The 23,775-nt window shown below is 47.0% G+C and overlaps 2 protein-coding genes across 2 annotated transcripts in view; one reads left to right on the top strand and one right to left on the bottom strand.

Moving 5' to 3' along the window:
* Positions 1 to 2,623: 2,623 nt before the first annotated feature.
* LOC138350217 (uncharacterized) lies at positions 2,624 to 3,031 on the bottom strand. Its single transcript, XM_069300566.1, has one exon. It carries the CDS (start codon positions 3,029 to 3,031, stop codon positions 2,624 to 2,626), a length of 408 nt encoding a protein of 135 aa, XP_069156667.1.
* A 5,658-nt stretch (positions 3,032 to 8,689) lies between these two features.
* The window catches only part of LOC123745445 (venom phosphodiesterase), a 421,245-nt gene continuing 406,159 nt past the window's right edge, over positions 8,690 to 23,775 (top strand). Inside the window, exons 1-2 of the mRNA XM_069300565.1 lie at positions 8,690 to 8,717; positions 9,436 to 9,474. Of these exons, the coding sequence (XP_069156666.1) occupies positions 8,690 to 8,717; positions 9,436 to 9,474 (67 nt within the window). The remainder of the gene's footprint in view (positions 8,718 to 9,435; positions 9,475 to 23,775) is intronic.

The following is a 23,775-nucleotide window of genomic DNA, read 5'->3' as shown; positions in this document are numbered from 1 at the left end:
ATTTCTAGTCTGATGCGACACGGGCGCGTTTCGTAAAACTTATTACATTTTCAAAGACTTCACAAATACACAACTGATTAGAACGTATCTCTGATTTTATATCTACATTTGAGTGAGGTGGGAAGGGTGATGTGGCATTAACACAAGACAGAACAGGAGGGGATATTAATAGGGTATTAAAAGTATCAACACAAGACAGAACAGAAACAATGGGTATTGAATAGAAGTGTTTGTAGAAAGCCTATTGGTCCATATTTCTTGATGCTTCTATATTGGAGCGGAGTCTTGAGGTGGGTAGAATATAGTTGTGCAATAATTGGCTGTTGATTGCTGGTGTTGACTTCTTGATGTGTAGTGCCTCGCAAACGTCAAGCCGCCTGCTATCGCTGTATCTATCGATGATTTCTGTGTTGTTTACTAGGATTTCTCTGGCGATGGTTTGGTTATGGGAAGAGATTATATGTAATTATCATAACCAAACCATCGCCAGAGAAATCCTAGTAAACAACACAGAAATCATCGATAGATACAGCGATAGCAGGCGGCTTGACGTTTGCGAGGCACTACACATCAAGAAGTCAACACCAGCAATCAACAGCCAATTATTGCACAACTATATTCTACCCACCTCAAGACTCCGCTCCAATATAGAAGCATCAAGAAATATGGACCAATAGGCTTTCTACAAACACTTCTATTCAATACCCATTGTTTCTGTTCTGTCTTGTGTTGATACTTTTAATACCCTATTAATATCCCCTCCTGTTCTGTCTTGTGTTAATGCCACATCACCCTTCCCACCTCACTCAAATGTAGATATAAAATCAGAGATACGTTCTAATCAGTTGTGTATTTGTGAAGTCTTCGAAAATGTAATAAGTTTTACGAAACGCGCCCGTGTCGCGTCAGACTAGAAATAAAAATGAATTTTGGAGAAGTGATTTTTTATTTACCTCCAACAGTGAAGCGTAATGTACGAAAGATTGAGAAAATTCGTGTTAGAATTATTAATCTTACTTTTTCGGTCATATTTAATAATATATGTCTACAGGAAAGACTGCTACCAAAATATACTAATATATATATATATATATATATATATATATATATATATATATATATATATATATATATATATATATATGTTTCATTGAATATGACCGCATATTCTGTATTTATTGCATCAGGGCTTAATTGAAATAGGAGTTCTCCAAAACTCATTTTCGTACTTTTAAGGTGAAGAAAAGAAGTGATTTACTATAGAGTGTATTACACTTATTTGTATAATTTGCACGACGTACAAATTATAACAAAATTATAACAAATTATAACGACGTACAAATTATTATTACGTCGTGCAAATTATACAAATAAGTGTAATACACTCTATAGTAAATCACTTCTTTTCTTCACCTTAAAAGTACGAAAATGAGTTTTGGAGAACTCCTATTTCAATTAGGCCCTGATGCTAAGAAAATAGTTAGAGGGATAGAAGCCCTAAACCAGAAAATAATAAATACAGAATATGCCGTCATATTCAATGAAAAATGTTTGAAAGAAAACCTGCTGCCAGTATACACCAATATATATATATGTATATATAGATATATATATATATATATATATATATATATATATATATATATATATATATATATATATATATATATATATTATACTGTACATACATATATTTATTTTATTTATTTATTCATATACAAGATGATACAATGGATCATTAAAGTATATATGCTGGTGAGTGAGTGATACATTCTTGCACAACCACTAGTATACATAGCTGTGTACTTTACTGTATATGATACAGTCCTTCAATATTGGGAATTTCATTATTAAAAGTACATTGTCCAATAAAAGAATAGCTCATATATAAAATATTGATGACAATGCAAATACAAAATAAATTGTAATAAAACATTGAATTATTTTTAATGATCCTTCAGTGATAACCCATAAGAGTTAACACTAACTTTTGTAATTGTCCATGTCAATTGACAAATTGTAAAAAAAAAATTAATTAATTTTGTAATTGAAATATTGCTACTGCAAATATTTATCTACCCAAACTTAACAGAGGGCCACTAAAACTAGTGGCCTCAACGAGGACAGGAAGCCGGCGGATTGTCAAAGGTCCCCCCCATTTGCCTTCATGATCCTGTCTAGGTGAAATTTAAAACCTAACTAGTTTTGGCATTTACGACTTCGGTGTGTAGGTGGTTCCATAGGCTTGTAACCCTGAGGGGTGAAAAAGCATCTGAACTCAGACCTACATTAAGGTTTGTTGAGTTTACATTAAGGTTTGTCAAGTTTTAAAACGTTGCTCCTTGTTTGTGTTACATCAGACCTTTTGAAGAAATTGTCAGGATCAACATCATCCAACTTTTTAAGTACAATATTTTAAAAGTTTAAATGAAATCTGCTGTGTCATGCCAGGTTTGTAGTGTTGTTAGGCCTGTGGCCTTCAACCCTTCCCGATACGAGACATGACTTGGCTAAGGAATGACTTGTTGCCCAGTGTTCACTTTCTCCAGAGCAGCTATGACCTAATGAAGATGAGGTCTCCATGTCTGGATACAGTCGTCCAAATGTGGATGCACCAGAATATTTACAGTTGAATCAATTCCTTATTTTCCTTAAAGTCAAAGATACGATTGATTACTCTAAGGGTTTGGTTTGCTTTTCTGACTACTGCTCCTACCTGTTGTGCAACTTTTAGTGAGTGACGGAGTAGCAACTTTTCGTCATCAATTTGCTGTAATGGAATGGTATTAATTTGGTATTTGTGGCTTGGGTTGTTATGCCCCACATGCAAGGTCTTGCATTTGTCGTTATTAAAGAGCATTTGCCAGTCTTCTGACCATTTGTGGAGTTCATGTAGATCTCTCTGTAAGACTTCAATATCATTATGATTTCCCACTTTACCAATGATTTGCGAGTCATCTGTAAATTTGATGATGAGGTTTGTAACATTTTCATCTTTGTCATTAATGTATATGACAATAAGGGATGGCATCACTTTTTATGCTTGTATCACTCACCTTGTATCACACAAGGGAGATGTGTTCGAGGTTCTGAAGTGCATGGATGAATGGAATTAATTGTTCCACACCATATTGAACTTGGACCCAACTGTCAATTAGGTTAACCCATGTATAGGATTCCAAAACTGTACAACCATCTTAGAACACTTGTTAGCATCATTTTTGGAAGAAAGTGCTCTATGTTAGGGGGACAGGCAGAGTGTATTTACCTGAATTTACTGGATTTTAGCAGAGAGCCACTAACACACTAATGGCCTCAACGAAGACAGGAAGCTGGCAGCTTGTCAAAGGTCCCGACATTTGCCATGATGATTTTTTCAAGCTGGACTTTAAAATTTAATGGAGTTTTGGCATGAACAGCTTCGGTGGGTAGTTGGTTCCAAGGGTTTATAACCCGGTAGGTGAAAAAAAAAAATATGTTTTCAGTCCTACATTGTGGCTTGTTGAGTTTAACACCATTGATCCTTGTTTGTGTTACATCTGACCTTTTGAGAAAGTTGTCTGGATCAACATCCTCCAAATTGTTAAGTTTTTTAAATGTTTCGATGAGATCTGCCTCGCCATGCCTGGCTTGCAGTGTTAGCCCCAAAGCACTCAATCGTTCCTGGTACGAGAGTTTACTTGGCTTTGGAATGATTTTTGTCGCTTAGTACTGTACTTTCTCCAGAGTAGCCATGTCCTTCTGAAGATGAGGTCTCCATGCTTGGATACAATAATCCAAGTTAAGGCACACCAGAGATTCATGCAGTTGAATCAACACCAACTGTTACTTGAAGTCCAAGGGGATTGGTTAGGTCTTTTTGGTACTGCTGCTCCCACCTGTTGTGCAACTCTCAGTGAATTGTGAATTTTGACTCCAATGTCTTTTTCTTCATCTATCTACTGCAAGATAATGTTATTAATTTAGTAGTTGTGACGTAGGTTGTTATGCCCCACATGCAAAGTCTTGCATTTCTTGAGATTAAAAAAGCATTTGCCAGTCTAATGACCTCTTGTCAAATTCATATACAGTAGATCACTTTGTAAGGCTTCAATATCATTTTCATTTCCCACTTTACCATAGATTTTGTCATTTGAAAATTTGATCATGTGGTTTATACTCTCATCTGTCATTGATGTATATAACAAAAAACGGTTGGCCTTGACCCCTGTGGCACCCCACTCGCCACATTTCTCCAGCCAGATTCATTCCCATTTAACATGATTGTTTTCTTTGTTTTATCCATAATAGTATTCTACCATTTATTCCAAGTGCCCAAATTTCTTTGCTAGTTTTGCATATGGTACCTAATCAAAATCAATGTTTTCTACATCCACAGAAAGTCCTTTGTCTAAGTAGCTGGTTACCATTTACAAACATGTAAACAGGTTTATAATACAGGATCTATTTTAACAAAGCCATGCTGTATTGATTTTACAAGATTGTTTGCTGTGAGTTCGTGAATGATTCCTTCCCCTAGAATTGTCTCCGTGAGCTTGCAGGTGTATGATGCCAAGCTGATAGGACAGTAGTTTTCAGCTGATTTTTTTAATAGGGGTGACAATTGCATATTTCCAAGTTATGGTTACTATCCCTTGGTCCAAAGATTGTCTGATAAGCAGTTTCAGTGGTAGGCATAGTTCATCTGCTGGTTCCTTTATGATTTTGGATTGAATTCCATCCGCACCTGGGGCTTTTGAGCCTTTTAATTTGTCAATGCTCTTGCAGATTATGTCACACATTGTGGGTATATTTCTTAATTCATTCTCTTCACCTCCTTCAAACATTTGTGTGGGTGTTGGGATGTCATCTAACCTTTCTAGTGTGCACACTGATGTAAAGTATTCATTCTGTGAGTTTGCTGCCCCTTTATCGTCCATTATAACTTGGTTAGTCTCATCTTTTATCTGTGCTACCAAGTACTCTGTTTTGGTTTTACTTCTTATACAGTTCAGTATAGGCATAGAACGACTTGGGATCATACTTTCTTTTTGGAAAGTTTTCTTTCATTGTTTCTTTTGGTTGATCTGATTACCTGGGTGGCTGAGTTTAGGGCCCTTATATACATATATCATAATCAATGATGTTCATAGATTTATACCTTCTCCAGAGGGTCTGCTTAGTTATCAAAGCTCATTTTACTACATGTTTCGTCCATCTAGTTCCCTTTTTTATTGATTTCTCCTTTTTGGCCCATATATTTTTAACGAGCTCAGGAATGACCCATTATATATTTCCAATTAGACTTGTATCAAGGTCCGCTGGTGTTGGTATAGGATTGTAAGTGTTTGCTGGGGGCATGTTGGATGGCAAGTGTTCGCTGTCGTTGTGTTGGACAGTAAGTGTTCGCTGTCGTCGTGTTGGACAGTAAGTGTTCGCTGTCGTTGTGTTAGACAGTAAGTGTTCGCTGTCGTCGTGTTGGACAGTAAGTGTTCGCTGTCGTTGTGTTGGACAGTAAGTGTTCGCTGTCGTTGTGTTCGACAGTAAATGTTCGCTGGGATGTATCGTGCAAACAGAGAGGTCCCAGGACAGAGCCCCGAAGCAATCCACCCACAACATCAATTAGTGGTAGGACGGTGTTATGGGTGGTAAATTTAAATTGTAAATTTAAAGTGGTCTCTCCTAATCTACCAGAGGACCCACAACAGAAAACGGGACAGTACGTCACCTTCGCCAGCCGCCTCCATTTTCTAGTGCGACAATTTTTGGCCTTATGTAACGCCTACGATCGAAATGCGACGTTCTTTGTAGGAGGACGGGTTGGCCTACCTAATAAATGTGTACGTGTATTACACATTATCTGACGTAACCTACAACCTTTCTCAAGGTAGTGTATACAATGTTGTGATTATACAGTGTTGTAGTCTGTATACAGTACCTCAGGATGTCTCCCACAACAGTTAACTAACTCCCGGGTACCTACCTACCTCCACTCTTTACACCACTAAACACGACTACAGGAAGGATTGGACTACAGGAAGGATTGGGCTACAGGAAGGATTGGGCTACAGGAAGGATTGGGCTACAGGAAGGATTGGGCTACAGGAAGGATTGGGCTACAGGAAGGATTGGGCTACAGGAAGGATTGGGCTACAGGAAGGATTGGGCTACAGGAAGGATTGGGCTACAGGAAGGATTGGGCTACAGGAACGATTGAGCTACAGGAAAGATTGGGCTACAGGAAGGATTGGGCTACAGGAAGGATTGGGCTACAGGAAGGATTGGGCTACAGGAAGGATTGAGCTACATCTCCAAATGTATATTTGCCAGATAATTTGGCACTAAAAACAAAACGCATATATTATTGTTTAGACTAAATCCGCTACTCATTACTTTGCTGAAGTTGTCGTATATACACTACAAAATCTGAGTGTAAATCACGAGACAATTAACAAGTAATGAAAAATGTGAGTGTCAGACCACGAAGGAAGAATTGAAACAGGAATTTCCTTAAGTATTTTCGTATTTAATAATACATCTTCAGAAGGGTGTTTCAATTCTTCCTTCGAGGTCTGACACTGTCACTACAGAATAGGAATGTATTTAAACGTTGCAACAATTAATAATGAGAACAATCATTATATAGATGGCGTAATAACAGGGGAGCAGTAGCGCCTCTGGTGGTCAGATGCTTAACTGTATTAGAGGTTGACACTTTAGATATTATGGTGAAGTAAGGGTGAGTGGCGCGTCTGGGAGTCCCGCTTCTTAACGTGTGGCTCAGTTGTCGACCAGCCGCCGCCTGGCAAGGGTCACGTTGATTACCAGTGTGCAAATAAATTTGTGTTGCAGATATCTTTATATAGAAAGGATTGTTCGGGGTATGTTTTATGTTGTTATTCCTTATTATTTTGTATATTTTATGTATTTAGACAAAATATAGAGGTGATTGTCAGGTGGCAGCCATAGGTGTACCCGCTAGTTAAGTCATTAGGGCGCTTGTGGTGGCCTTAATAGCCATGCTAGTAGCTAGCCATCAATCTTGAGATGATTTCGGGGCCTAGCGTCCCCGCGGCCCGGTCCTCAACCAGGCCTTCTTTTTGTTATGCATCCCCAGGAAGCAGCCCGTAGCAGCTGTCTAAATCCCAGGTACTTATTTACTGATAGGTGAACAGGTTCAACAGGGTGAAATAAAGTGGTAACTCCCAGGTACTTATTTACTGATAGGTGAACAGGTTCAACAGGGTGAAAGAAAGTGGCCATTTATTTCAGCCTCCACCGGGGATCGAACCCGGAACCTCAGGATTACGAATCCGAAGCACTCTCCACTCGGCTGTCAGGCCCTTTAAAACAACCCAAAGAGAAATCTTCGACATATTTTGATGAAAATCTGAATGAAACTAGAAATTTTGGCCACAGATTGTGTGAAGGTGGTGGTGGTGGTGGGGGGGAAGTGGATTAGGGGGGTGCAGGTTAGTACGATGAGCATGATTCAGAATGATGGAAGGAGAAGGGCTCGTATGATGAATTGACCTAAGGGCCACCATCTACAGTGGCCTCGACGGGGACAGGACGGCGGCGCCTTGTCAAAGGTCAGCCTTCCTACTCCCCCCCCTTATTTTATTGAGGATTTGTCTTGTGTATATTGTGAACAAGAGGAATGACTCGGCATTTACGAGCGGGTTCATGGGTTAATGACCCTATGGGGGAAACAACACATCTATTTTCAGTGTTACATTGTGGCTTGTTGAGCTTGAAGCTGTTGTCCAGCCTGTCTGTGTCAAATATGGCATTTTAGAGAAGTGGTCTGTATTAATAGCCTCCAATTTGGTCAGTATTATCATTTTTTTTGTTTAATTTGTAATGCTGACCAAGTTAGAGGTTATAAATACAAAGCACTTCTCTAAAATACATTACAAAGCATAAAGCAATGCATTAAAATAGTATTACAAAGGCCTCGGCTGTTATTTATTTATATATCTACAAGAAGTTACATTGGGTTTCTGAGAGTACACAGCATGATGTGTTTACGTTCTTGTAAAGCCACTAGTACGCATAGCGCTTCGGGCAGGGCCTTAATCTAACAGATAATATTAAGTAAGTAATTTCTAGGAAAATTTATAGGCTAATCTATCAAAATCTATAACAATTTAAACATTTATAGTGTTAGTCCTTCAAAGATTCGTGGTAGTGACAGTTGAACAAGTTCTGGCATGATTGTTGTTGCTGTCTTGAACTTTATACAATGCGGAAAATCATTGATATCTTTTTGAAGTGAGGTTTCCATATTAGGACACAGTAGGCCAGATGGGACCACAACAGAGACTCGTACAGTTGAATATTCAATGTTGTTCGTTTGAGTCAAAGATTCGTTTAACTATTCTTAAGGATTGTTTTCATATTAACTGAGTCCCAGATGTTTAATGGCTGGTACATCATAACTCCTAGGTAATATTGGCTTAAATTTACCAGAGAGCCACCATTTGTCCATAGTGCCTTCTACGGCAACAGGAAACCGGCGGCTTGTCAAAGGTTCCCCTACGGTTCCTGAGGAGTTTGTCTATCTGTATTTTGAGCGCGCAAACTGCTGCATTATGACATTAAAGGTAGTTTGATAATATGTACACGGTGTCTTGTAGCTAAGCTAAAGGTGAAATGTAATGTTTAGCAACAAGTCGCCCTAGATTGTTTAGTGTTAACGACTAGGGCGATGGAGTGGTCATATCAGGATAGCAATTGTGCAGATAAATGGGAAAGATTATTGCATACGAGGAGTCACAATAACGGGGGCTGAAATATGTTGACCAAACCACACACTAGAAAGTGAAGGGACGACTAGATAATTGTTTATCTAATAGATGGAAGATGTTAATTGTTTGCATCTTGTTTACTCTGCGATGTAAAATGAATTCACCTGTAAATGGTCATTTTTAACAATGTAACCACTAGGCTTCTAACGTTGGTTTAGTGCTCAGAGACCATATACTGTACTTAAGAGGTTTTAAACATATTATTTATATAATTTAGGCCAATAGACAGCTAAATAAATTAATAATACACAGTACTTTTAACTAAGGTTAGCTAAAGGTTTGTTTTAGTGGAAGACCCTAATAAGGTAATGTGTTTCTATGTAACTTTAAAAGAACATTGATGCTTAACCATAGCCTCATGAGTCGGAGACAAAAATGTATTCCGTTAGGCTATTGCAGTCTTATCAGTCTTGCTTACTCACTATTGTTGATACAATCTGTAATTAATCTCCATTGCAATTTCACCTTTTCCAGTGATTGGTTCCAGTGTTCTTGAAATTCATAATTGTATTTTCCTACTCGATTGTATTTGAAATAAACTGTTTATACTTACCCTGGTGCTACATAGCCTTCCTGGTTTGGTGCATTCTTTTGATAATTACTTATACTTGCCCTTAATATATGTAAAAAATATTTTTTCAGGAGTGTGGCACGTGTGGACAAGTGTTGGATCAGAGGAGTCAAGGTAAAGTTAACAACTAGTTCTGGGGAGGAGCGGGTGGAACTAGATGGACGTAGAAAACTTCACATTCTTGTTACACTAACACTGGTTTGTGCCTCGGAGAGGCTGCAGGATCCAGTAAGTTCAGTAGAACTTCGGTTTCAACTCTTTTTGACCATGTCGTAGCTCAGTCGATTACGGCAGCGTCTGGGATGCTCTCGGATGCAGGTTTGAATCCTCGTCCCGGCCCTTGTGGATTTGTACACTCTTCTTAGCAGGCTGAGAGCTTTTCTTTCCCATAGATTTATTTATAGAAGAGTTAGCAATAAGTCGGCTGGGTTTATTAACGTATTGTTTTTAGGTCCCATTTAGATTATGCCGTTCAGTTTTGATCGCCATGCTAAAGAATGGACATAATTCACTAGAACATGTCAGTTAGGATGACAAAGTTAATCCCGTAAATTAGAAAGCTTCCGTATGAAGAGATGTTGGAAAAATCTTAACGTGACATGATTGAAGTGTACAAGTAGATGAATGGGCATAACAAGGAAGCTATTGATAAGGCTTTAAATGAAGATAAGTTCAGATTTAGGAAATACCTGGGTAAATACTGGTTTGGTAACTGGGTTGTGGATTTGTGGAACAAATTACTGGATCATGTGCAGACGACGAGTCACAATAACGTGGCTGAAGTATGTTGACCAGACCACACACTAGAAGGTGAAGGGACAACGACGTTTCGGTCCGTCCTGGACCATTCTCAAATCGATTGTGGATCATACTACTGGATCACTGGATCCATATTACTGGATCATAATAGGCATAGGAATCTTTGATTGGTTGAAGCTTAGGTTAGACGTATATGAATGAGTGTAGGTGGATATAAATAGGAGGTGCCACGTGCAGGACAATAGGCCATCTGCAGTTTCTTGACTTACGTTCTACTAGTTTACACTCAGAACGCGACTCTCCAATCAGCTTACATCTGTATCCTCAATTGCTGCTAGGTGGTCAAGGGCAAACATTTAACCTTGAATGTTTAATCCAAACCAAATGATGGATAGCAAAGGTGTGTGATAAGGTAAAAGCTGGGTGGCGAGGCAAGTTTTGGGGTAGTGAAGACTTAGAATATTGTTCAATGTGGGTGACAAAGACTTGCTGTGAAGAGTAGGTAAAGAATAAATTGAGAGATAGGAGAATAATCTTAAGATTAGAATTAGACTGGCTGGCATATGCATTATATATCATTAATGCATATATGCCAAGGGGGGGGGGGAGATCTTCATAAAGGCATAAACTGCTAGGTCAGGTAATCCACAAACCCATATCCAATGACTCCAAGGTCATGGGAAGCTTGACCTTCCCATGAAGTTGGAGGATTGTTGGTGGGTTTGTGGATTAGGAATGAGGGAAGAGGCGGGCTGGATGAGGCAGTTTATGTCTTGGGAAGTATTTGTAATCATTTCATTTAGAGATGAGTGTGAGCAGACATGACACGCTATAGTAGTCATTTATAGTGAAGATAATAATGTATTTTCCAAATGAGAAAAAATTATGCGTGGCGAAAACTTAAGTTGAGATAAAAGTATGTTGTCAACAGCTCTACAATAAAAGATTTCGTTGTGGAAGAGATTCCCGCCCGAAAGGTTAGCCATCTTGGCGCGCAGTTTGAACGCCCCTGGCTGGACTTTCTTTCCACACCTCGCCTGGAGCTCATCTTTGAATTCAACTGGCTTTTTTGGGCCAGTGTTTGCTCACTGCAGCTACCCTGGGGCTCACAGCACCGGGGGAGGCCGGAGCCTCCCTAATGGACGCCTCCCAGAGCGGGGGCGCCATGTACGTTGACAGCAAGTCCTAGTGAGGAAAGCGGCGTTTGGTCACATTTGTCCCAAACCTCCCTGCAGTTTTCAAAACATCCCAAACATCCCAATTTCGAGGCTTGAGCCATATTTTGGTGCCAAATTCTGGCTCTCTGCACGTCTATTATGATTCGGATATGATTTTAATTAATAAGATTTGATATGATTTTGATATGATATGGAACTAATACATTTCTTAGATGATTATTAGATATGGCGGGTAAAATTTCCCACACCACTCATTAACGACTCTTAGTCTGATGATGGTCTTACTGACATCTGATATATGACTTGTTTCCAAAAACCAGTTATGTCCTCTCGTTCTATTGAGCCTTTCGTTAAACATTGTTTCTATATCTTCGTTGTTAGTTTACTTTAGTATCTTGTACGTTGTTATCATGTCCGCCCTATTCCTCCATTATCTCATTGTAATGAGGTCCAGTTACCTCAGTCCGTCTTCATAGTTCCGTTCCTTAGCTGAGGAACGAGCCAGGCTGCACACACTTAGCAATATTTTCTGGTTTTGTTTCAAGTTTTCCTAGGTAGGGGTTCCATGCCCGGGCAATATACTCATTATTGTTTTACTCAATATCTCAATATATTCATCGCTTGTGAGGAGCTGCAACAAAAGTTTCCTGGAACTCTAGGAACAAGCAGAGTTTCTCCTGTTTGATTGTTGCAATCTTCTCATGGAACAAACAAGTTGCTCAAACAGGATTTTTCCTTTACGAAAATTCTGTGTTAGTATTTTTGTGTATGTACTCACCTAGTTGTGCTTGCGGACGTTAAGCTGCGGCTCTTTGGTCCCGCCTCTCAACTTCAATCTACAGCTGTACAGGTTCCTGAGCTACTCGAGCTCCGTCATGTCTAAATTTGAAATAGTGTATAGAGTTTGCCTTCACCACATCACTTCATATTGCATTCCATCTATTAACTTCTCTGACAGTGAAAACGTTCTTTCAAATTTGTCTAATTAGAAAGGCTCATTTGAGTACTCAACTTCTACGTGTGTCCCTTTGCATGAGTGCCACCCGTGTTAAATAATCTGTTCTTATCTACCCTCTCAATTCCCCTTAGAATTTTGTATGTGGTGATCATGTCTTCCCGAACACTTCTCTCTTCCAGCGACGTGAGGAGCAGTTTACACAGCCTAGTGGTATACCTCTGAACTTTCTCCAACTTCTTGTGCGTGACAAGGTACGGGCTCCATTCTGGGGCCGCATACTCCACGATGGGTCTTACATATGTGGTATACAAGGTTCTGAATTTTTCATTACACAGGTTTCTGAAGACTGATCTGATGTTAGCCAGCCTTGCGTACGCCACTGATAATGATCTCTTGTTGTGGGTTTCAGGAGACATGTTTGCCATGATGTCATCTCCTACGTTTTTCTCTGTCCGTTTCATGAAGGATTTCATCCCCTATTCGGTATCCTGTTTCTAGCCTCCTGTTTCCACCGCCTAGTTTCATTACCATACATTCACTTGGGTTGAACGTCAGTAGCCATTTGTTGGACCATTCCTTCAATTTGTCCAGGTCATCTTTGTAGCCTCATGCTATCTTCCTCCGGCGTAATCCTCCTCATTATTTGTGCATCGTCAAAAAACATTGAGAGGAACGAGTCTATTTCTTCTGGGAGATCAGTTACATACATCAGAAACAGTATAGGTCCAAGGACGTAACCCTACTAGTGACGTCTGGCCACTCTGCGGCCTCACCCCTCACAGTGACTCGCTGTCACTGTGAGAAGTGAGGCCTTTGCTTTAGTACACCTTCATCCAGTGGAGTACCTTCCCTTTCACTCCTGCCTGCATTACCAGCTTGTGCACTAGTCACCTAATGGGTACTGTCTGAAGGTCTTTCTGGTAATACAAAAATATGCAGTATACCCACGTTTTTCTTTGATGCCTGATTTTTGTCACTTGGTCAATTAATCCTGTGAAGCATGATTTGCCGTCCCTGAAGCCTTGCTGATCATGTGTTACAAAGTTCTTTTGCTCCAAATGATCTACCATTTTCTTCGCACATTCTTCTCCGTTGTTTTCCATGGTATGCAGGTGTGTGTGTGTGTGTGTGTGTGTGTGTGTGTGTGTGTGTGTGTGTGTGTGTGTGTGTGTGTGTGTGTGTGTGTGTGTGTGTGTGTGTGTGTGTGTGCTTAGAGCGGGCGCGCTTGCACCGTTCACGACCTGACTATCTGGCCGTGTATAATCATCCAGTCGTTACCATTCACAAATATGTGTTTTTGGGCAGCACTGCGTGCCTGCATCACGGTGTGGGAGAGGCAGTGTTGGGGTAGAGCTGGTTGGGGCTGTTGGCGGACTGGGGCTTGATGCCTGCTGATAGCTGCGACTAAGGGGTGGTAGGTGGTGAGTTATAACCATGGGTAGGAAGCTCGGCCAGTGGTGGTGGTGGTGGTGGTTGGGGTAGAAGTGATCCCGGGGAAATTGGTGTGGGAAGATGTGACTAGTTGACTAGAGGGAGTATTGGGTGTTGATAGGGGCCGACAGGTACTGAGAAGGGCTGGTAGGTGTTGAGAAGGGGGTGGTAGGTGTTGAGAAGGGCTGGTAGGTGTTGAGAAGGGGGTGGTAGGTGTTGAGAAGGGGAGGTAGGTGTTGAGAAGGGCTGGTAGGTGTTGAGAAGGGGTGGTAGGTGTTGAGAAGGTCTGGTAGGTGTTGAGAAGGGGTGGTAGGTGTTGAGAAGGGGTGGTAGGTGTTGAGAAGGGGTGGTAGGTGTTGAAAAGGGGTGGTAGGTGTTGAGAAGGGGCGGTAGGTGTTGAGTAGGGCTGGAAGGTGTTGAGAAGGGGTGGTAGGTGTTGAGAAGGGGTGGTAGGTGTTCAGAAGGGGTGGTAGGTGTTGAGAAGGGGTGGAAGGTGTTGAGAAGGGGTGGTAGGTGTTGAGAAGGGGTGGTAGGTGTTGAGTAGGGCTAATAGGTGTTGAGAAGGGGTGGTAGGTGTTGAGAAGGGGCGGTAGGTGTTGAGTAGGGCTGGAAGGTGTTGAAAAGGGGTGGTAGGTGTTGAGAAGGGGTGGTAGGTGTTGAGAAGGGGGTGGTAGGTGTTGAGAAGGGGGTAGTAGGTGTTGAGAAGGGGGTGGTAGGTGTTGAGAAGGGGGTAGTAGGTGTTGAGAAGTGAGAAGGGGTGGTAGGTGTTGAGAAGGGGTGGTAGGTGTTGAGAAGGGGTGGTAGGTGTTGAGTAGGGCTGGAAGGTGTTGAGAAGGGGTGGTAGGTGTTGAGAAGGGGTGGTAGGTGTTGAGAAGGGGTGGTAGGTGTTGAAAAGGGGTGGTAGGTGTTGAGAAGGGGCGGTAGGTGTTGAGAAGGGGTGGTAGGTGTTGAGTAGGGGTGGTAGGTGTTGAGTAGGGCTGGAAGGTGTTGAGAAGGGGTGGTAGGTGTTGAGAAGGGGCGGTAGGTGTTGAGAAGGGGCGGTAGGTGTTGAGTAGGGCTGGAAGGTGTTGAGAAGGGGTGGTAGGTGTTGAGAAGGGGTGGTAGGTGTTGAGAAGGGGTGGCAGGTGTTGAGAAGTGGTGGTAGGTGTTGAGAAGGGGTGGTAGGTGTTGAGAAGGGGTGGTAGGTGTTGAGAAGGGGCGGTAGGTGTTGAGTAGGGCTGGAAGGTGTTGAGAAGGGGTGGTAGGTGTTGAGAAGGGGTGGTAGGTGTTGAGAAGTGGTGGTAGGTGTTGAGAAGTGGTGGTAGGTGTTGAGAAGTGGTGGTAGGTGTTGAGAAGGGGTGGTAGGTGTTGAGAAGGGGTGGTAGGTGTTGAGAAGGGGTGGTAGGTGTTGAGTAGGGCTGGAAGGTGTTGAGAAGGGGTGGTAGGTGTTGAGAAGGGGGTGGTAGGTGTTGAGAAGGGGTGGTAGGTGTTGAGAAGGGGTGGTAGGTGTTGAGAAGTGGTGGTAGGTGTTGAGAAGGGGTGGTAGGTGTTGAGAAGGGCTGGTAGGTGTTGAGTAGGGCTGGAAGGTGTTGAGAAGGGGTGGTAGGTGTTGAGAAGTGGTGGTAGGTGTTGAGAAGGGGTGGTAGGTGTTGAGAAGGGGGTGGTAGGTGTTGAGAAGGGGGTAGTAGGTGTTGAGAAGGGGTGGTAGGTGTTGAGAAGGGGTGGTAGGTGTTGAGAAGGGGTGGTAGGTGTTGAGAAGGGGGTGGTAGGTGTTGAGTAGGGCTGGTAGGTGTTGAGAAGGGGTGGTAGGTGTTGAGAAGGGGCGGTAGGTGTTGAGAAGGGGCGGTAGGTGTTGAGTAGGGCTGGAAGGTGTTGAAAAGGGGTGGTAGGTGTTGAGAAGGGGTGGTAGGTGTTGAGAAGGGGTGGTAGGTGTTGAGTAGGGCTGGAAGGGGTGATAGGTGTTGAGAAGGGGGTGGTAGGTGTTGAGAAGGGGGTAGTAGGTGTTGAGAAGGGGTGGTAGGTGTTGAGAAGGGGGTGGTAGGTGTTGAGAAGGGGTGGTAGGTGTTGAGAAGGGGGTGGTAGGTGTTGAGAAGGGGTGGTAGGTGTTGAGAAGTGGTGGTAGGTGTTGAGAAGGGGTGGTAGGTGTTGAGAAGGGGGTGGTAGGTGTTGAGAAGGGGGTAGTAGGTGTTGAGAAGGGGTGGTAGGTGTTGAGAAGGGGTGGTAGGTGTTGAGAAGGGGGTAGTAGGTGTTGAGAAGGGGTGGTAGGTGTTGAGAAGGGGTGGTAGGTGTTGAGAAGGGCTGGTAGGTGTTGAGTAGGGCTGGAAGGGGTGGTAGGTGTTGAGAAGGGGGTGGTAGGTGTTGAGAAGGGGGTGGTAGGTGTTGAGAAGGGGGTAGTAGGTGTTGAGAAGGGGTGGTAGGTGTTGAGAAGGGGGTGGTAGGTGTTGAGAAGGGGTGGTAAGTGTTGAGAAGGGGTGGTAGGTGTTGAGAAGGGGGTGGTAGGTGTTGAGAAGGGGTGGTAGGTGTTGAGAAGTGGTGGTAGGTGTTGAGAAGGGGTGGTAGGTGTTGAGAAGGGGTGGTAGGTGTTGAGAAGGGGTGGTAGGTGTTGAGAAGGGGGTGGTAGGTGTTGAGAAGGGGTGGTAGGTGTTGAGAAGGGGTGGTAGGTGTTGAGAAGTGGTGGTAGGTGTTGAGAAGGGGTGGTAGGTGTTGAGAAGGGGTGGTAGGTGTTGAGAAGGGGTGGTAGGTGTTGAGAAGGGGTGGTAGGTGTTGAGAAGGGGTGGTAGGTGTTGAGAAGGGGTGGTAGGTGTTGAGAAGGGGTGGTAGGTGTTGAGAAGGGGTGGTAGGTGTTGAGAAGGGGTGGTAGGTGTTGAGAAGGGGTGGTAGGTGTTGAGAAGGGGTGGTAGGTGTTGAGAAGGGGGTGGTAGGTGTTGAGAAGGGGTGGTAGGTGTTGAGTAGGGCTGGAAGGTGTTGAGAAGGGGCGGTAGGTGTTGAGAAGGGGCGGTAGGTGTTGAGTAGGGCTGGAAGGTGTTGAAAAGGGGTGGTAGGTGTTGAGAAGGGGTGGTAGGTGTTGAGTAGGGCTGGAAGGTGTTGAGAAGGGGTGGTAGGTGTTGAGAAGGGGGTGGTAGGTGTTGAGTAGGGCTGGTAGGTGTTGAGAAGGGGTGGTAGGTTTTGAGAAGGGGTGGTAGGTGTTGAGAAGGGGTGGTATGTGTTGAGAAGGGGTGGTAGGTGTTGAGAAGGGGTGGTAGGTGTTGAGAAGGGGTGGTAGGTGTTGAGAAGGGGGTGGTAGGTGTTGAGAAGGGGGTGGTAGGTGTTGAGAAGGGGTGGTAGGTGTTGAGAAGGGGTGGTAGGTGTTGAGAAGGGGGTGGTAGGTGTTGAGAAGGGGGTGGTAGGTGTTGAGAAGGGGTGGTAGGTGTTGAGAAGGGGTGGTAGGTGTTGAGAAAGGGTGGTAGGTGTTGAGTAGGGGTGGTAGGTGTTGAGTAGGGCTGGTAGGTGTTGAGAAGGGGTGGTAGGTGTTGAGAAGGGGGGGGGTAGGTGTTGAGTAGGGCTGGTAGGTGTTGAGAAGGGGTGGTAGGTGTTGAGTAGGGCTGGAAGGTGTTGAGAAGGGGCGGTAGGTGTTGAGAAGGGGCGGTAGGTGTTGAGTAGGGCTGGAAGGTGTTGAAAAGGGGTGGTAGGTGTTGAGAAGGGGTGGTAGGTGTTGAGTAGGGCTGGAAGGTGTTGAGAAGGGGTGGTAGGTGTTGAGAAGGGGTGGTAGGTGTTGAGAAGGGGTGGTAGGTGTTGAGAAGGGGGTGGTAGGTGTTGAGAAGGGGTGGTAGGTGTTGAGTAGGGCTGGAAGGTGTTGAGAAGGGGCGGTAGGTGTTGAGAAGGGGCGGTAGGTGTTGAGTAGGGCTGGAAGGTGTTGAAAAGGGGTGGTAGGTGTTGAGAAGGGGTGGTAGGTGTTGAGTAGGGCTGGAAGGTGTTGAGAAGGGGTGGTAGGTGTTGAGAAGGGGGTGGTAGGTGTTGAGTAGGGCTGGTAGGTGTTGAGAAGGGGTGGTAGGTTTTGAGAAGGGGTGGTTGGTGTTGAGAAGGGGTGGTATGTGTTGAGAAGGGGTGGTAGGTGTTGAGAAGGGGTGGTAGGTGTTGAGAAGGGGTGGTAGGTGTTGAGAAGGGGGTGGTAGGTGTTGAGAAGGGGGTGGTAGGTGTTGAGAAGGGGTGGTAGGTGTTGAGAAGGGGTGGTAGGTGTTGAGAAGGGGGTGGTAGGTGTTGAGAAGGGGGTGGTAGGTGTTGAGAAGGGGTGGTAGGTGTTGAGAAGGGGTGGTAGGTGTTGAGAAAGGGTGGTAGGTGTTGAGTAGGGGTGGTAGGTGTTGAGTAGGGCTGGTAGGTGTTGAGAAGGGGTGGTAGGTGTTGAGAAGGGGTGGTAGGTGTTGAGAAGGGGGGGGTAGGTGTTGAGTAGGGCTGGTAGGTGTTGAGAAGGGGTGGTAGGTGTTGAGTAGGGCTGGAAGGTGTTGAGAAGGGGTGGTAGGTGTTGAGAAGGGGTGGTAGGTGTTGAGAAGGGGTGGTAGGTGTTGAGAAGGGGTGGTAGGTGTTGAGAAGGGGTGGTAGGTGTTGAGAAGGGGTGGTAGGTGTTGAGAAGGGGTGGTAGGTGTTGAGAAGGGGTGGTAGGTGTTGAGAAGGGGTGGTAGGTGTTGATAAGGGGTGGTAGGTGTTGAGAAGGGGTGGTAGGTGTTGAGAAGGGGTGGTAGGTGTTGAGAAGGGGTGGTAGGTGTTGAGAAGGGGTGGTAGGTGTTGAGAAGGGGTGGTAGGTGTTGAGAAGGGGTGGTAGGTGTTGAGAAGGGGTGGTAGGTGTTGAGAAGGGGCGGTAGGTGTTGAGAAGGGGCGGTAGGTGTTGAGAAGGGGCGGTAGGTGTTGAGAAGGGGTGGTAGGTGTTGAGAAGGGGTGGTAGGTGTTGAGAAGGATGGTAGGTGTTGAGAAGGGGGTGGTAGGTGTTGAGAAGGGGGTGGTAGGTGTTGAGAAGGGGGTGGTAGGTGTTGAGAAGGGGTGGTAGGTGTTGAGTAGGGCTGGTAGGTGTTGAGAAGGGGTGGTAGGTGTTGAGTAGGGCTGGTAGGTGTTGAGTAGGGCTGGTAGGTGTTGAGAAGGGGTGGTAGGTGGTGAGAAGGGGTGGTAGGTGTTGGGAAGTGGTGGTAGGTGTTGAGAAGGGGTGGCAGGTGTTGAGTAGGGCTGGTAGGTGTTGAGTAGGGCTGGTAGGTGTTGAGAAGTGGTGGTAGGTGTTGAGAAGGGGTGGAAGGTGTTGAGAAGGGGTGGTAGGTGGTGAGAAGGGGTGGTAGGTGTTGGGAAGGGGTAGTAGGTGTTGAGAAGGGGGTGGAAGGTGTTGAGAAGGGGTGGTAGGTGTTGAGAAGGGGGTGGAAGGTGTTGAGAAGGGGTGGTAGGTGTTGAGAAGGGGTGGTAGGTGTTGAGAAGGGGTGGTAGGTGTTGAGAAGGGGTGGTAGGTGTTGAGAAGGGGGTGGAAGGTGTTCAGAAGGGGGTGGAAGGTGTTGAGAAGGGGTGGTAGGTGTTGAGAAGGGGTGGTAGGTGTTGAGTAGGGCTGGTAGGTGTTGAGTAGGGCTGGTAGGTGTTGAGAAGGGGTGGTACGTGTTGAGTAGGGCTGGTAGGTGTTGAGAAGGGGGTGGTAGGTGTTGAGAAGGGGGTGGTAGGTGTTGAGAAGGGGTGGAAGGTGTTGAGAAGGGGTGGTAGGTGTTGAGAAGGGGTGGTAGGTGTTGAGAAGGGGTGGTTGGTGTTGAGTAGGGCTGGTAGGTGTTGAGAAGGGGTGGTAGGTGTTGAGTAGGGCTGGTAGGTGTTGAGAAGGGGTGGTAGGTGTTGAGTAGGGCTGGTAGGTGTTGAGTAGGGCTGGTAGGTGTTGAGAAGGGGTGGTAGGTGGTGAGAAGGGGTGGTAGGTGTTGGGAAGTGGTGGTAGGTGTTGAGAAGGGGTGGTAGGTGTTGAGTAGGGCTGGTAGGTGTTGAGAAGGGGTGGTAGGTGTTGAGAAGGGGTGGTAGGTGTTGAGAAGGGGTGGTAGGTGTTGAGAAGGGGTAGTAGGTGTTGAGAAGGGGGTGGAAGGTGTTGAGAAGGGGTGGTAGGTGTTGAGAAGGGGTGGTAGGTGTTGAGAAGGGGTGGTAGGTGTTGAGAAGGGGTGGTAGGTGTTGAGAAGGGGTGGTAGGTGTTGAGAAGGGGGTGGTAGGTGTTGAGAAGGGGGTGGAAGGTGTTGAGAAGGGGTGGTAGGTGTTGAGAAGGGGTGGTAGGTGTTGAGAAGGGGTGGTAGGTGTTGAGAAGGGGGTGGAAGGTGTTCAGAAGGGGGTGGAAGGTGTTGAGAAGGGGTGGTAGGTGTTGAGAAGGGGTGGTAGGTGTTGAGAAGGGGTGGTAGGTGTTGAGAAGGGGGTGGAAGGTGTTGAGAAGGGGGTGGAAGGTGTTGAGAAGGGGGTGGAAGGTGTTGAGAAGGGGGTGGAAGGTGTTGAGAAGGGGGTGGAAGGTGTTGAGAAGGGGGTGGAAGGTGTTGAGAAGGGGGTGGAAGGTGTTGAGAAGGGGGTGGAAGGTGTTGAGAAGGGGTGGTAGGTGGTGAGAAGGGGGTGGTAGGTGTTGAGAAGGGGCGGTAGGTGTTGAGTAGGGCTGGTAGGCGTTGAGAAGGGCTGGTAGGTGTTGAGAAGGGGTGGTAGGTGTTGAGAAGGGGTGGTAGGTGTTGAGAAGGGCTGGAAGGTGATGCTTCAGGTGATGCTGCGTCTCCCACCTGACCAAGCTTCAGGTGATGCTGCATCACCCACCTGATCACCAAGCTTCAGGTGATGCTGCATCACCCACCTGACCACCAAGCTTCAGGTGATGTTGCATCACCCACCTGACCAAGCTTCAGGTGATGCTGCATCACCCACCTGACCACCAAGCTTCAGGTGATGCTGCATCACCCACCTGACCAAGCTTCAGATGATGCTGCATCACCCACCTGATCACCAAGCTTCAGGTGATGCTGCATCACCCACCTGACCACCAAGCTTCAGGAGATGCTGCGTCTCCCACCTGACCAAGCTTCAGGTGATGCTGCGTCTCCCACCTGACCACCAAGCTTCAGGTGATGCTGCACCACCCACCTGACCAAGCTTCAGGTGATGCTGCATCACCCACCTGACCACCAAGCTTCAGGTGATGCTGCGTCTCCCACCTGACCAAGCTTCAGGTGATGCTGCATCACCCACCTGACAACCAAGCTTCAGGTGATGCTGCGTCTCCCACCTGACCAAGCTTCAGGTGATGCTGCATCACCCACCTGATCACCAAGCTTCAGGTGATGCTGCGTCTCCCACCTGACCAAGCTTCAGGTGATGCTGCATCACCCACCTGACCACCAAGCTTCAGGTGATGCTGCATCACCCACCTGACCACCAAGCTTCAGGTGATGCTGCATCACCCACCTGACCACCAAGCTTCAGGTGATGCTGCATCACCCACCTGATCACCAAGCTTCAGGTGATGCTGCATCACCCACCTGACCAAGCTTCAGGTGATGCTGCGTCTCCCACCTGACCAAGCTTCAGGTGAAGCTGCGTCTCCCACCTGACCAAGCTTCAGGTGATGCTGCATCACCCACCTGACCAAGCTTCAGGTGATGCTGCGTCTCCCACCTGACCAAGCTTCAGGTGATGCTGCATCACCCCCCTGATCACCAAGCTTCAGGTGATGCTGCATCACCCACCTGACCACCAAGCTTCAGGTAATGCTGCATCACCCACCTGATCACCAAGCTTCAGGTGATGCTGCATCACCCACCTGACCACCAAGCTTCAGGTGATGCTGCATCACCCACCTGACCAAGCTTCAGATGATGCTGCATCACCTACCTGATCACCAAGCTTCAGGTGATGCTGCATCACCCACCTGACCACCAAGCTTCAGGTGATGCTGCATCACCCACCTGACCACCAAGCTTCAGGTGATGCTGCATCACCCACCTGACCACCAAGCTTCAGGTGATGCTGCATCACCCACCTGACCAAGCTTCAGGTGATGCTGCATCACCCACCTGACCAAGCTTCAGATGATGCTGCATCACCCACCTGATCACCAAGCTTCAGGTGATGCTGCATCACCCACCTGACCACCAAGCTTCAGGTGATGCTGCATCACCCACCTGACCACCAAGCTTCAGGTGATGCTGCATCACCCACCTGACCACCAAGCTTCAGGTGATGCTGCATCACCCACCTGACCACCAAGCTTCAGGTGATGCTGCATCACCCACCTGACCAAGCTTCAGATGATGCTGCATCACCCACCTGATCACCAAGCTTCAGGTGATGCTGCATCACCCACCTGACCACCAAGCTTCAGGTGATGCTGCATCACCCACCTGACCACCAAGCTTCAGGTGATGCTGCATCACCCACCTGTCCAAGCTTCAGGTGATGCTGCATCTCCCACCTGACCAAGCTTCAGGTGATGCTGCATCTCCCACCTGATCGTGGTCATGAACACAACTCCATATTTTTTCCCAGAAATCTGATGTCTCGGATAATGTGGGTGTTTATGTTTGTGGGTAGAGAGAGGGAGGGAGGGTACCACGAGGCCAGCTAGAGGGAGGGAGGGTACCACGAGGCCAGCTAGAAGGAGGGAGGGGGGTACCACGAGGTAAGCTAGTTTACCACGAGGCCAGCTAGAGGGAGGGAGGGAGGGTACCACTAGTCCAGCTAGAGGGATGGAGGGAGGGTACCACGAGGCCAGCTAGAGGGAGGGAGGGAGGGTACCACGAGGCCAGCTAGAGGGAGGGAGGGAGGGTACCACGAGGCCAGCTAGAGGGAGGAAGGGAGGGTACCACGAGGCCAACTAGAAGGAGGGAGGGGGGTACCACGAGGCCAGCTAGAGGGAGGGAGGGAGGGATGGAACGAAGAGGCCAGCTAGAGGGAGGGAGGGAGGGATGGAACGAAGAGGCCAGCTAGAGGGAGGGAGGGAGGGAGGGAACCAAGAGGCCAGCTAGAGGGAGGGAGGGAGGGAGGGTACCACGAGGCCAGCTAGAGGGAGGGAGGGAGGGTACCACGAGGCCAGCTAGAGGGAGGGAGGGAGGGTACCACGAGGCCAGCAAGAGGGAGGGAGGGAGGGTACCACGAGGCCAGCTAGAGGGAGGGAGGGTACCACGAGGCCAGCTAGAAGGAGGGAGGGGGGTACCACGAGGCCAGCTAGTTTACCACGAGGCCAGCTAGAGGGAGGGAGGGAGGGAGGGTATCACGAGGCCAGCTACAGGGAGGGAGGGTACCACGAGGCCAGCTAGAGGGAGGGAGGGAGGGTACCACGAGGCCAGCTAGAGGGAGGGAGGGAGGGTACCACGAGGCCAGCTAGAGGGAGGGAGGGAGGGTACCACGAGGCCAGCTAGAGAGAGGGAGGGAGGGTACCACGAGGCCAGCTAGAGGGAGGGAGGGTACCACGAGGCCAGCTAGAAGGAGGGAGGGGGGTACCACGAGGCCAGCTAGTTTACCACGAGGCCAGCTAGAGGGAGGGAGGGAGGGTACCACGAGGCCAGCTAGAGGGAAGGAGGGAGGGTACCACGAGGCCAGCTAGAGGGAGGGAGGGAGGGTACCACGAGGCCAGCTAGAGGGAGGGAGGGAGGGTACCACGAGGCCAGCTAGAGGGAGGGAGGGAGGGTACCACGAGGCCAGCTAGAGGGAGGAAGGGAGGGTACCACGAGGCCAACTAGAAGGAGGGAGGGGGGTACCACGAGGCCAGCTAGTTTACTACGAGGCCAGCTAGAGGGAGGGAGGGTACCACGAGGCCAGCTAGAAGGAGGGAGGGGGGTACCACGAGGCCAGCTAGTTTACTACGAGGCCAGCTAGAGGGAGGGAGGGTACCACGAGGCCAGCTAGAGGGAGGGAGGGTACCACGAGGCCAGCTAGAAGGAGGGAGGGGGGTACCACGAGGCCAGCTAGTTTACCACGAGGCCAGCTAGAGGGAGGGAGGGAGGGTACCACGAGGCCAGCTAGAGGGAAGGAGGGAGGGTACCACGAGGCCAGCTAGAGGGAGGGAGGGAGGGTACCACGAGGCCAGCTAGAGGGAGGGAGGGAGGGTACCACGAGGCCAGCTAGAGGGAGGAAGGGAGGGTACCACGAGGCCAACTAGAAGGAGGGAGG

Source organism: Procambarus clarkii, chromosome 44, assembly GCF_040958095.1.
Source record: "Procambarus clarkii isolate CNS0578487 chromosome 44, FALCON_Pclarkii_2.0, whole genome shotgun sequence".
Lineage (NCBI taxonomy): Eukaryota > Metazoa > Arthropoda > Malacostraca > Decapoda > Cambaridae > Procambarus > Procambarus clarkii.
This window is presented reverse-complemented; position numbering and strand designations above follow the sequence as displayed.

Coding starts and splice junctions, on each gene's coding strand:
- LOC138350217 (XM_069300566.1), bottom strand. CDS start 3,031: ATGCCATCCCTTATTGTCATATACATTAATGACAAAGATGAAAATGTT.